The sequence below is a fragment of the Tiliqua scincoides genome, chromosome 4, assembly GCF_035046505.1.
Source record: "Tiliqua scincoides isolate rTilSci1 chromosome 4, rTilSci1.hap2, whole genome shotgun sequence".
In the NCBI taxonomy this organism is placed as follows: domain Eukaryota; kingdom Metazoa; phylum Chordata; class Lepidosauria; order Squamata; family Scincidae; genus Tiliqua; species Tiliqua scincoides.
This window is the reverse complement of record NC_089824.1, coordinates 132,371,625-132,385,306: the sequence shown is the minus strand read 5'-3', so window position 1 is coordinate 132,385,306 and position 13,682 is coordinate 132,371,625. Positions and strand designations below refer to the sequence as shown.

General features: G+C 42.5%; 1 protein-coding gene across 1 annotated transcript; it reads right to left on the bottom strand.

Annotated features, from left to right (window-relative positions):
• Positions 1-257: 257 nt before the first annotated feature.
• HCCS (holocytochrome c synthase) lies at positions 258-8,498 on the bottom strand. Its single transcript, XM_066626440.1, has 7 exons — positions 8,423-8,498; positions 7,084-7,247; positions 6,236-6,378; positions 5,948-6,096; positions 3,221-3,344; positions 1,041-1,123; positions 258-827 (listed from the first exon to the last, which is right to left on the bottom strand). Exons 2-7 carry the CDS (start codon positions 7,187-7,189, stop codon positions 629-631), a joined length of 804 nt encoding a protein of 267 aa, XP_066482537.1. The 5' UTR covers positions 7,190-7,247; positions 8,423-8,498; the 3' UTR covers positions 258-628.
• Between the last annotated feature and the right edge of the window lie 5,184 nt (positions 8,499-13,682).

The following is a 13,682-nucleotide window of genomic DNA, read 5'->3' as shown; positions in this document are numbered from 1 at the left end:
TTTGTAACACAACATAGGCAGATGGAAGATGTGTGAAGCAAGATGATGCAATTATTTTTAAAGTGAATCAGTTACACAACATACAGGTGTGTGTAAACCACAGTTTCTGTTATCAATGGGTACACTCATCATATGCTAATACCTATGGGGACTAACACACACAAGTCACTCAAACATTTCCTAATGGAAATGTCATAAAGAAGAAATAAAAATGGCATTTTAATGTCATTGACAACACAAGTATCATGTCAACACAATTTCAAATAAGTTATATTTAATTATAACTCTGTACTTTTAAAAGGCACAATTCTTTTTGGTGAGATGCAACAGTATTCCCTTTTCATAGCAAAGATTTTTGAATCACTCGTTAGTGCCTTCTCTATTCCTTGTTAATCATAATGGTTTCCAAGCTGTGGTAGAACATAAAGCAAAAGTTCAACATGTGTTAAGAAAACACACATCATGTTCTTTAAAGCCCTGATTAAAGTAATGTAGTTTGTTCCTCACTGACCACCACAATGCTATTCAATAGCAGCACAATGACCATAAACTTTATTGAAGTCCAAATTCCTTCCAACACCATTTTGAAATATAGTTCTTATGTTTGTTCATACTGGTGCACATTGAGTTATGAAGTCCAGCGCCACCAGGCAACCTTCATCCTGTCCCACACTGCAGACAGAGAATCAAAAGCTGGACGAACATCCAAGATGGTAAACTGGTAGTTCTTATCTACTTCCCCTCCATCATAATAATCAATAACATAACGGACTTCCGTCCCACAGCGATCAATAATCCAGTCGTGTCTATCAAAGGGCAGTTCATAGCTGGAAAGAAAGAAAAAGTCTTATTGATGCTAAAATAAGCGTAATCTTAATGAACCAAAATAAGCACCAAAATTATATATGTCCCATATATCAAACATTCACACATGTTAAAGAACCTCATTCTAGTTACCTAGTTAACCCGTTGAACACAAAGCCTCAGATATTAACAATTTATTCTTAAAAACAGAAAAATCACAATTCTCCAAAACATACCCCATCCAGGATCGTATTCTGGCCCTTGGTGAAAACTCCTTTGCTTTACCTCCAAACCGAACAAGCATTGGTCCACATGGGCACTCCCTGAAAAAACATACAAACAACAACTTAAGACAAACCCAGTGCTGTAAACGTATTTGAGGAAGGCACCGATTCATATCCATAGCAGTATAATAAGCCTCCAATTTCTATTGTACTGGAATAAAATTGGGGCTAAATGTTTACCTGCCAAATTTGGTTGTTAGGAGAATAAAATATTGGATTCTTATTAAAAAGAGTACAGGTGGGCGCACATATCCATGGGGGATCCGTACCAGGGCCCATACATGGATACGGAAACTGCAGACGGAGGGAAACCTCTCTCTGCTATCCCTGCACACGCACCCCCCATGCACCTATTAATGTTGCTGAAAGGCATACCAGGGTGAAAATGTTCTTGCTTGTACAGGTCACAATAAGCATTCAAGCTTATAGAGACGTTCAGACAGGCTGTTGGTAGCCTGAATGCTTGAAAAAACTAAATTAATGCCAACTGGAAGCAGTTGACTTCCTGGTTTCTATTAGTGTTGATCTAGTTTTTTCAAGCATTCAGGATGCCAACAGCCTATCTGAGCATTGCTAAAAGCTTGAATGCTTATAGCAACCTGTACAAGCAAGAACACTGTTGCCCTGCTAAGCCTTTCAACAACGTTAATGGGCACACATTCGAGGATAACTGAATCTGCTATACCAGATCTGAAGGTACGGGGACCCGTGATATTTTACACATAATCAGTAAACAATTCCACTAACATATTAATCCTGTGCATCGAAGTTTTTGCACTGATTAGCAGAGGAGGTCAAGTTAAGAGCAACTTTTTTTGCTTTTATCAAACCATTTGAAGGTAAGCAAGGGTCTGAATTAAGAATCATTCACTATATTTATCCCCAACTGCCACCCAAGATCTCAGGGAAGCATACTTCTTCCCATTCCCTTTTATCCCCACACAATCCTGTGGGGTAGATTAATCTACAAGAGAGTAACTGATCCAGTCTTGCCCAGTGAGCTTCATGCATGAAGAATTGGGACGACCCAAATTCAATTTGTCTTCCCAATCTGACATGCTAGGTCACGATGTGTCAACTCATCAGAATCCATCTGTCTACTGTTCGATGCAACACACTAACAAAATGCCCATCATTATGACATGCAAATGGAAAGGTGGGTCGCTCAGAAAAGTGGAATCCTTCTCATGGAGATTAGGCCTTCCAGAATCAAATAGCAGATACGCCTCTCCATTCCCCTGCAACAGAGTTCTCACATGCATGTTTATTTTACTTTTCCTGTTTGAGGCAAATGATAGCATTGGAATGAATCAAAGCACACTGTCAAGCGTTGCCTATTTTGTTTCCTAGACTCAACCAAGTCATGGAGAACTGGAAACCATTCTGTTCGAACCCCTTTACTGGGAACGCTAAAGCACAAAGGTACTGTGAAGTCAACACCAAACCCACACACAAGCTTTCATATACATTATCAGAGCTGTGTTAAGTGCACACACAGTAAGTATATCTGAAAAATAGGCCTTGCATGAAACGAAGGTGGATGAGCAAGGGTCTTCTGAAAGTCCCTAAATGACTGCTAAGTCATAGGTATGTTCTTGGGTACGATTATTCCTGAAGTAGTAAACCCGTGAAGGAGCTATACCACTTCAGACTACTATGTGGGGACTCACAAGACTGAATTTTCTTTTTGTATGGAAGAACAATCACAAAACTCTGCTCACATAACACTTTAAGAGAAGAGCTTAGGCTATAAACCCTTCTTAACATCCAGTAGTAGCATCCACCAGCAATGTGAAGAACTATAATCCAGATACAGGTTTATCACCCAGAGGGAGAACTGGTCTTTAAAAGGAATGATTCACAGAACCTCAGAGCTGCTCACTATCACCTCCAAGAATTCTTAAAAGTACATACAACTGAAAGAACTGAGTGACATTTAGAAAGCACAAGAAAACGTTTAATCCCAATAGAGCAGTTCTTTAGGAAAGGCTTGTAACAACTCCCATTTCCATATATATTGTCTTACAGCACGCAAGAGAGTTATTATAAGAAATCAAATTCAACTGCACACTCTTCTGCTACAAGATTCTATTCCAAGATCTGAAGATATATTTTAAAGATTGCAAAGGTACTCGCCTAGCATGAAGTGCTTCCCATTTTAAAATTTCCTTCCAAGCCTGCTCATTATTCTGATTGTGAATCTTGATGATATTGGTCATATCTTCAGGTTTTATGTCATCATCTTTCCACCTCCATCTAAAGAAAGCAATTTTGAAGAAGTTAAAAGGTACAACAGATGAACTGTTTTATATAATTCCAACTTTTTTCCCCCACACCTAATTAAAAGCAATGCATTGAAGGAATGCTGCAGACTAAAATCTAGCCCAGTGTCTCCATATCCTCATCTTGAACAAAGTAGTAATATGATTTGCCAATAACATTCTCAATGATTGCCAATAACATTCAGTTTTAAGAAGCTATTAACATAAACAATGAGAAACGGGCTAGAGAGTCAATGTAGGCATTTTAGCTCCACAGTAAGGCTGTGTTTTCATAACAAAAAACTACACTCAGAGCACAGTTCAAGAAGTTGAATGTTATATGAATGCTAAGTCCTGCACAATGGATGGATTACAGAAACTTAGATAAACAGAAATAAAGATACACACCACCTATGCAAACACACTCCACACACACAGCCATTTTCAGCCTTTTTCATCTCACAGCACACTGACAAGGCACTAAAATTGCCAAGGCACATCATCAGTTTTTGGACAATTGAAGAGGCACATCATGCTGCCAGAGGGGCTCACATCCCCCAACAGCCCTACTAATAAATAACCATCCCCCCAGACTCCTGCAGACCATCTGCAGCACACAAGTGTGTCCCAGCACTGTGACTTAAAATTACTGGTCTACACATTTGAACCTTTTAGCATTGCTGCCAATGTGCTTGAAAGGCCCATGACATTTTTGCTCATCAACACAATTGTCAGCAAGAAAATCTGCATTAAAATCTTGCCTCAAACTCTGAAAAATAGTAAGTGGTACAAAAGCTGCAACCTGCCTGGAAGCCATGCCATTTGGCTAGGCCTTGATTACCTATAAATGTTCATCACTTAAGGACAGTAATAGGTAGTTATGACTTATGCGTGTTAAGTGAGCTAAAGATACAAGGTAAGTGAGGCAACACAGATTCTCCGCAAAGATGGAGTCTGTGTATCACCTTTAATATCGTACTTTTTCCTGCCCAAGGAGCTCACACCTTTGATGGGAAATGACAAGAGGTAACAAAACAGTGAGGAGATGGGAGTAGGAGGTGAAGAACAAAAGGATAAATATCAGCAAATGCAATTACATGTACTTAATTCTTTATTTGCATGTATTTCTTAATGTATTTACATTAAATTACATGCATTTACATGTAATTCTTGATTACATGTACACCATTCTTTGTAAATCTGTCCCCAATACAAAATGGGATAAGACTGGCTGCAATTGCCCTGAAATGACAGATGCACACACTACTTGTGTTCCAAGATATTCTTGGGGTATTCAACACATATACATATAGGATAATGGGTTCTGAACTGTCTGTGACAGATCAGGAGAGAGATCTTGGGGTGGTGGTGGACACGTCAATGAAAGTGTTGACCCAATGTGTGGCAGCAGTAAAGAAGGCCAATTCTATGCTGGGGATCATTAGATAAGGTATAGAGAACAAAACGGCTAATGTTATAATGCCATTGTACAAATCTATGGTAAGGCCACACCTGGAGTATTGTGTCCAGTTCTGGTTACCACATCTCAAAAAGGATATAGTGGAAATGGAAAAGGTGCAAGAGAGATCAACTAAGATGATTACGGGGCTGGGGCACCTTCCTTATGAGGAAAGGCTACGGCGTTTGGGCCTCTTCAGCCTAGAAAAGAGGCACCTGAGGGGGGACATGATTGAGACATACAAAATTATGCATGGGAAGAATAAAGTGGATAAAGAGATGCTCTTTACACTCTCACATAACACCAGAACCAGGGGACATCCACTAAAATTGAGTGTTGGGAGAGTTAGGACAGACAAAAGAAAATATTTCTTTACTCAGCATGTGGTTGGTCTGTGGAACTCCTTGCCACAGGATGTGGTGATGGCATCTGGCCTGGATGCCTTTAAAAGGGGATTGGACAAGTTTCTGGAGGAAAAATCCATTACGGGTTACAAGCCATGATGTGTATGTGTGACCTCCTGATTTTAGAAATGGGCTATGTCAGATGCAGGGGAGGGCACCAGGATGCAGGTCTCTTGTTATTGCAGGTCTCTTGTCTTGCAGGTCTCAGGGCAGGAGGTCTGGTCTAGAGGGTAGAGCCTCCATTTGCCTGAAGATTAACATCCACAAGGTCGCCAGTTCGAGGCCACCGGCACCGTGCGACCTTGAAGCAGCTGGCAAGCTGCAGCTGAGCTGTTCCATCTGCTCGGAGCGTGGGAGGATGGAGGCCAGAATGTTAAACCAGATCGGAGTGTAACAGCTTGAATGTGGTGGTTCTTGAAAGAGAGAACCTTCTTTCAATTTGTAAAAATCCCTGCATGGATTTAATAAGCCTGCCTGTGTAAACCGCCTTGAATAAAGTCTTGAATAAAGACCAAGAAAGGCGGTATATAAATACTGTATATTATTATATTATTATTATTATTATCTGGTGTGCTCCCTGGGGCACTTGGTGGGCCTCTGTGAGATACAGGAAGCTGGACTAGATGGGCCTATCTAGCCTGATCCAGTGGGGCTGTTCTTATGTTTTAACACCACCAACAAAGTAAGCAGTACCATCCAGCTCCTGATTCAGAACTGTATTTGCAATTCACTTACCCTTTTCTAAGCATTGCATTCCAAAACATTTGCTCTGAAGGATAAACCCAATGTTGTTGAGAAGTCGCTCTAGGAATAGAAGACTCTTCTCTTACTATAGACAGGGGAAATGGCTGATCTGGAGATGGTGACTGATTAGGAGGTGGCATCTAAACAAGATGATAATGAAGAGAAAGGAGTGAATGTTCTATTGAACAGAACAATTTCTCCAATTATTTCTTGAAAGAATTTCAGGTGTGTTATTTTTGTAACTGCAAAAAGCCATGCAGGGGAACACCCCCAAATTACCATATTGCTAGGATCAATCTTCTCATGCATTTGAGATTTAACAGGACACTCCACATATTCATATGCTCTTTCTTGATGTGCAGGAACTGTAGTGTTCTGATTCTCATCAACACTATCAGCTGATTTCATGTGCATTGGACAACCTTAAACAAAACAGAGTATCATGTAATAATATTTGAATTTAGTAATTGCATAGAATAAATTGCATTTTAAAAGGCAACTATTTCATGTGTGTGTGCGCGCTAAGCCCTTAATGCAAACTTTGCCCCTTCTTCTATTTATACTGACCCATAATATAAATAGATTTTGCAAGACATCTGACATGCATGGTACACACAGAGGTATCCTATGGTTCTACAAGCAAGGAAATGCTCTACAAGCAAGGAAATTTCACATGCTCTTGAAAACCAGATTTCTTGAACACAGAATTAGGTTTCTCAGAGCAGGAATGGAAAACTACCTCCTATCCATAGAAGGAACCAGAGACACTAGTGGCTATCACTCCATCCCAAAAGGGCTCATAATCTAAAAAAATGCAAAAGAACACCAGCAGACAGCCACTAAAAAAGACACTGCTGGGGTGAGGAGGGCTTGTTACCCTCCCCTTGCTAAATAAAAGAGGAGCACCCACTTGAAAAAGCGCTTCTTACCCAGTTAGCAGGTGGTCTTCCATATCTAGAATGTCTAAAAAAAACTTACCATTGCCACTCTTATTGTTAATAAATAAAATGCATAATAAAATGTTTAATATATATTTTTATGAAAACAAAATAATAACAGTCTTTTTATAAGGAAGCACTTTCAGAACAACTCTTCAGATGCTTGAGGTTCTTTAACTGAGAAATTACCTTCCATATTCTTCTGGTGCATGGGACATTGTGAAGGTGCAGTTGGAACCTGTTCTGATACATTTGGTTGGAGTGCAGCTGATGGAGAAGATGTAGACAAACCCATGACAATTTCTCACATTTGTGGACAGGGTATAGAAAGTGCAAAGCCAAGCATATATTTACTAGAAAGAAAAAGTAATGAGAATCCCTTAGGGAGCAGAAGCATTCAACAGTCATCAGTGACATAAACAAGGATAGTGATCAGCCAAGAACAGAGATATACAAGGGCACCATAAGCTTTGAGACTCTTCTTTTTGACTTTGTTCTCCAAATGTGGTCAAGCAGGCAGGGATCCTAACTTCCAAAGAGAAAAATGCTGGGGTTTGGGGTGCATGGTGAGGCAGCTGACCTCTGTTTTTTTTGGGGGGGGGGAATGCAATTCAAGGGCGACAAAAGGATGAATGATTTAATATTTTAGGATCAGAGGAAGCCTCATCATCAGGCTCAAGGAGTCCCAGTCCAGGGCAGGGTGACCAGAGGTCCTCTTTTTCCAGAACATGACCACTTTTTTAGCCTCGTGTCCTGGAAAAGAATTTAAACACCCTCTTTTTCCCTGTGAGCAGGCAGCGCAGAGCCTTCTTGTAATAAACTGAACATAATAAATTATATGCCATATAGTTTTAAACATAACAACAGTCCAGTGTTTAAATTAACCACATGAAATCAACCTATGAGTGTTTTTAGCTTTCAGAATGTGCCCTACATTTTTCTTGGGTGTCCTACATTTTGGGGTGGTTGGTCCTCCTTTGCAGTTATGACATCTGGTCACCCTGGGCCAGGGTCACCTTGCAGAACGACCTCTCCGGCTTCCACACACCAACCCAGGTGAAAATCCCCCCCCCCACTGTATATTTTAGTTCAGTTTTAACCTGGCCTGCTGCTCTGCCTCCAAGGAATTCAAGGCAGCACAGGTGGCCTCTGCCTCCTTGAGGCTCACAACAACCCTGAGAAGTAGGCCAGCCTGGAAGTGGACCAAGGTCACCCTCACAGCCTCTGGGCTGGAACCTGCGACTCCCTGTCTCAAGCTTTACCATCATGGCCCCTGATGGGGATGGGGGGGTCCCCATGCAGGGAGACCACCAGCTGAGCTGCACCAGTTGAACTGCTTCCAGTTGAAGCTTCACCAGTTCAACTGCAGCCATTACAAGCACCCTCCCCCCCAGAGGGAGACCTAGCAGTAGCCACAGTAGTCAGGCTGCCCCAACAGCCCCAACCACTGACAGGGCAGAGCCCAGAAAACCTCACCCCTCCTGTCCCTCCCCCGGAGGAGGGAGGGAGAAAGGCGCGTGCCACTCACCTCTTCTCCAACGTCCCTGCGCCCGGTCACCATGAAGCAGGCAGCCGCGCCACTTCTCGCGAGAGGCAGCGCTCCGAGACTTGGGAGGAGCATTAACAATCCTCACGGCGGGGGGGAGGGGCGAGAGAACGTCGGCGGAACAGAGGGCGGGGCGGGGCTTGGAGCGCATCCCTCTGTGGATACGGGAGTGAGTGTTCTCTTGTTGCTAAGGTAACCGCCAAGGCTGCTTCTTCTGGGTGGCCGTGCTGCGCCTTGGCCGTCTCTGCTTGAGCAGGCGGGCAGGCAGCTGTGAAAGCAACTGATCAAGGGTGCCTCAGAGCACCTACAGAGTGCATTTCCTCTCCATTCCCCGCACACAGGGCGAGAGAGAAGAGAGAGTGTTAAGGTTAAGCAAGGTGTCAGAGAGCCCAATCCTATGCCTGTCCACTCAGAAGTCAGTCCCATTGTAGCCAGTGGAGCTTCCCCCCAACAAAGTGTGGATAGGATTGCAGCCTCAGTGCCCAATGCTATCCAATTTTCCAGTGCCAATGCAGCCATGCCAAGGCAGCATGCGCTGCATCCTGTGGTGGGGGTGCAGTTGCAGAGGCCTTCTCAGAGACCTTAGCTTGGGGCTGTATTGCAACTGCATCAGTGCTAGAAAGTTGGATAGGATTGGGCCCTGAGTCAGGTGCTCTTCCAAGTAGGATAGAAGGGCTGCTCTCTTTTTCAGGCAATTCCTATTCATCTTTCCAGCACCAATGCAGCCACTGTGGCGCCCCAACATAAGGGAACAAACATTGCCCTGTACTTGCAAATATGGCTAATGCTGCATATAATAGAACCCCATTTCTCACTCTCAAATGCAATTGACAGCTCTGCAAAATGAAGACCTTTAATTCAAGTCTGGATACAGCGTTGTTGGTAGTTGCAGAGGTGTCCTTCATTCTAAAACAATGTTTCTCAACCAGTGGTACAGCTACCAACAGTGGTACTTGTGGTGTCTTGGTTGTTGTCATGGTTGTCAGGTGGTTGTTGTGGAACCCCTGCCACCTGGCATGAGACCAGGAATGCAACACAACTGTGGTAATAGGTGTGGCTCAGCAGGCAGAGTTCCAAAGCATACTTTTCTGCACTTGAAAAAGCCCTCCTATCCCCTCTGAGCCTCTTACTGGTGTTTTACACCCTACCTCTAGCCTCCCATGCAGAAGTAACTGGTGATGATATCATCATCACTAACTTCCAGTGGTATTTCAAGTAGGTGAACCATATGAAGTAGTATGATGGAGGACAAATGTTGAGGAACAGTTCTAGAAAGGATATCTGTGAGTTAATCCTCAATAGTGCTGGGGTGATAGCTAATAGGAGGTGTGCTATAGCGTTAGCTTATGTAGCGACAGCTAATTTTATATCACACATGTATGCAAATTCAATACTACCTCCAAAAACCCCATGCTGTAAACAGTGCAAGCCTATACATGTTTCTTCAGAAGTTCCACTATGTTCAAGGGAGCTTACTACTGGATAGGTAGGTATAGAATTGCAATCTAAGACAGCATCCAATTTGTATCTTTTAAGTTGCCTAATTCCTTTAGCTCATTAAGCACTTACATTTACAAACAGTGAGGCGTCATGCAACCCTGGCTTTTAAAAATGTATTAGGAACCTAGCAGCCATTTTGTGGCTGCGTTTCTTTAGTGCCATTCAGTGCCTGGAGATAATGAGAAAGAGAAAATTGCTTATTTAATGCTGCAGTAGAGATTTAACTGGAGAATAGCAAATGAGAGAGAATGCAAGCTGACAGCACTGAAGTCTGGACCTAATCTGGACCTAATCGGTATTAGGAACCGATTCTTCTTTGTGATCCTTAATGCTCCTTTACTTATGTTTGGTATGGTAATTTCCTCGGCTTAGGGCCCAACCCTATCCCACTTTTCATCACTGATACAAGGAGGCTTCCTCAAGATAAGGGAACATTTATTCCCTTACCTCGGTTGCATTGCGGTTGCATCAGTGCTAGAAAGTTGGATAGGATTGGGACCTTACAGCCTAATCCTAACCCCCTCCCCTACTGACATAACTAGTGTTGTGGCAGTGGAGGATGTTTTACAAAGCAGCCTCTGCCAATATATGCTGCAGGCCCACCAGCAGGGAGGCTGTAGTGACCTCCAGTGTGCTGGCAGACATGGATACTCACCAGCACAGGAGAGCCCACACAGGGAGTAGGAAGGCAGTTGAACGGGGCAAGGAGAGGGCAGCATTACCTCTGAATACCAGGTGCATATGTCAGAATGCCAGGTGCAAGGGAGTGGCAACAGGATGCAAGTATCTAGTGGTCTTGTGTGCTCCCAAAGGCATCTGGTGCAGTGGTTCTCACACATTTAGCACTGGGACCCACTTTTTAAAATGAGAATCTGTCAGGACCCACCAGAATGATGTCATGACCAGAAGTTACATCAAGCAGGAAAATTTTTAACAATCCTAGGCTGCAATCTTACCTACACTTATCCAGGAGTAAGTCCCATTTACTATCATCGTTAAAAGAATATACATAGTAGTTTGTTAAAAGTACAGGTATGTCACATTTTCCCAGAAGCAGTCACATACCATGGTAGCATCAAGTCCAATAATAAGATATTGAATTGAATGGGGACCCATCTGAAATTGGCTCGCAACCCACCTAGTGGGTCCCGACCCACAGTTTGAGAAATGCTGATCTGGTGGGCCACTATGAGATGTAGGAAGCTAACTAGATGGGCCTTTGGCCTGATCCAGCAGGGCTTGTCTTATGTTCAGAATGGGCAATGACTAGGCAGGGAGAAGGGTAGGTCAGGCCCAGGAAGGGAGCAAGAGTACTAGCTGGGCCTGATCTGCCTTCACAGGGCAACGTGGTCTTGCACCTGCAATTGAGTCAGTGCAGGTCTGAATTGCTCCATAGCAACTGCTGGTGTTTGCCCTGAGGCAAGGGGACACATGTCCTCTTATCCCAAGGAAATCTTCAGCAGCTGAAAATCTCCTGCAGGATGCAGCGGATGCTGCACTGGCAATGCTGAATCATCAAACAGAGATCTAGGTAGGATTGGGCTGTTATTAATACTGCAGAGAACCACAATGTATATTTTACCAAAAAAAAGGTACAGCAACAATTAATTCTAAGTGACCCAGAAGAAAACAAATAGTAGTTTGACAAGAGAACCATTGCAATGCCATGGAGAACTATTTGTAGGCTGCTTTTCTATCATCAGGCTCCCAAAGTAGCATACACCTTTTTAAAATTACTTAATACACCCAAAAATCTTAGATCTGTAATGCTGTTAGATATTTCAAAACAATGGGAGATTGTTCACTGCTACTGGTCTTTGCTTGAAAGTTCATTGAGGGGATTATTTGGTACATCACATGCTGTATTTACTGTATGCAGGCAGTAATGAGGCCCAACAGGTTTGGCTAACATTCCACATGAATGCTCTGAATGGTCCCCAGATGCCTTTGCAAGGTGCAAAGGATTGCATGGATGTCATATTTTCCTTTCTGGACAAGTAAATGTTAAAAAGTTTCCTTGAATTTTGAAATCTGTAAATGGAGAATTATGGAATGGCAACACACTCTATCTACAAAAACTGTAGAGCACTTTGGACACTGAAAAAGTTAGGAGTGCTTCACTGCTCAGTGTCACTTAAGTCAAGCTTATACTACTTGTGACTTACCAATGCCCCCCAGTCGTCTTTGATGGTTTATCAGGGGATTCAGTAAACCTATTTTTGTATGGCACTGTTAAAGCAAGTAAAATGGTAGATTGCCGCTGAACGCAGTGCAGTACTTGACTAGTGGACTGCATTTCATTGGATGGGTCACAAATTGTACAGGCCTGACTTTGGTATTGTCAAGAAATGCTTGTCTGCTAGCAAAAAAGAATTATTCAGCTTCCTTCAGTAACTAAAACTAAAAACGGTCAAAGTGTTATGTGCATTGTGTAAAATTGTAATTTAATAGAAATATTTTAACATGAAAAACAAATATGGCCCATTCTCATCTAATATCGGTAGCCTAGGATCACAACCAACTAGACATGACATGGCAGTTCCACAATTAGAACTTTTATGTTTTTTCAAAAAAAGCAGCAATTGAGTAAGAGATGGTTTGGACTGGGAGCACGGCACAGCCACATAATCATTTGCCTCTGTGCAGATTTGCCAACTTAAAATGACCCTCCCTGAAGCGATTAACCACAGAGAGAACAATCCACTCTATGGCTACTCACTTCACGGTGAGTGAAGTACAGTTTATGTTGGAGAAGCTTATTCTCTGGAATTTTGAATGATGGTTTACTGCTCTGTCATCTGCAGTTACTACAGTCTTCTGCTTTACTGTTGCTCACTGCTAATGCAGCTTGTTTTAATGCTTTTATTCCAATGTGTTTTATTACTGTTTCATGCTTTGTTAGCAGCTTTGAAAAACTTGCCACGTAAAAAGATTTTTCTCTCCCCCTTCAGAGAAGCTAACTGAAGCCACATCCTTCAGATGATGTTGGGGAAACAACAGCTGAAATTATCACCTGTCCAAGTAATTGGTTGGCCCTGGACTCAGAAGTTACCACTCCTTGATCATAACACAAATATTGAATCATGTAGCAGCCTTCCTTACACAAAAAGAAGTGCCACAGGTATAAATGTTTGTGAAAAAAAGAAACACATGTGCAAAGAAAACTAAACTTGGGATTTAATGGGAAAGACTTTTTTCCTTCTCGTTCACTCTTTCGAAACACTGATAAGGAGGACTGGCACTGCCAGTCTTTTTGGCACTGCCTGAAGACATTATTTTAACATGACTTTGCTGGACAGCTAGAGTTAGCAACCCTTCTTCTGTTTGCCAAAAGCTTTTTTCTTAAGTTTGGAATCTCCTGAGAGCTGGCTTTAGCTGCAGAATCAATCTTGCTAACCCAGCAAGGTGAGGTCAGTCTGAATTTGGGAGCAGGCAAGCTACCCTGATCTTGGTGGGGCGGGGGGGGGCGGTGATTGCTCTGACCATTAAAAGTGTGGCCTTTCCTTCAATCTGTGAATCTGAGGCATCTTGCCATCGGTTCTGGAGCATCATGTTACTGACACAATAGAAATAAAAACACAAAGACTGGTCAGGCAACAAAGGGTACAGAACTGAAATTGCTTTTCAAAAACTATGTTGTAAAACACAAATCTCTGACAGTGATTACTTTTTAATAGCGTTCAAACAATAGTGGCTAACCTGCAGGAATCAGTTTATTTTACCCAACAGTGTTGTTAACCTT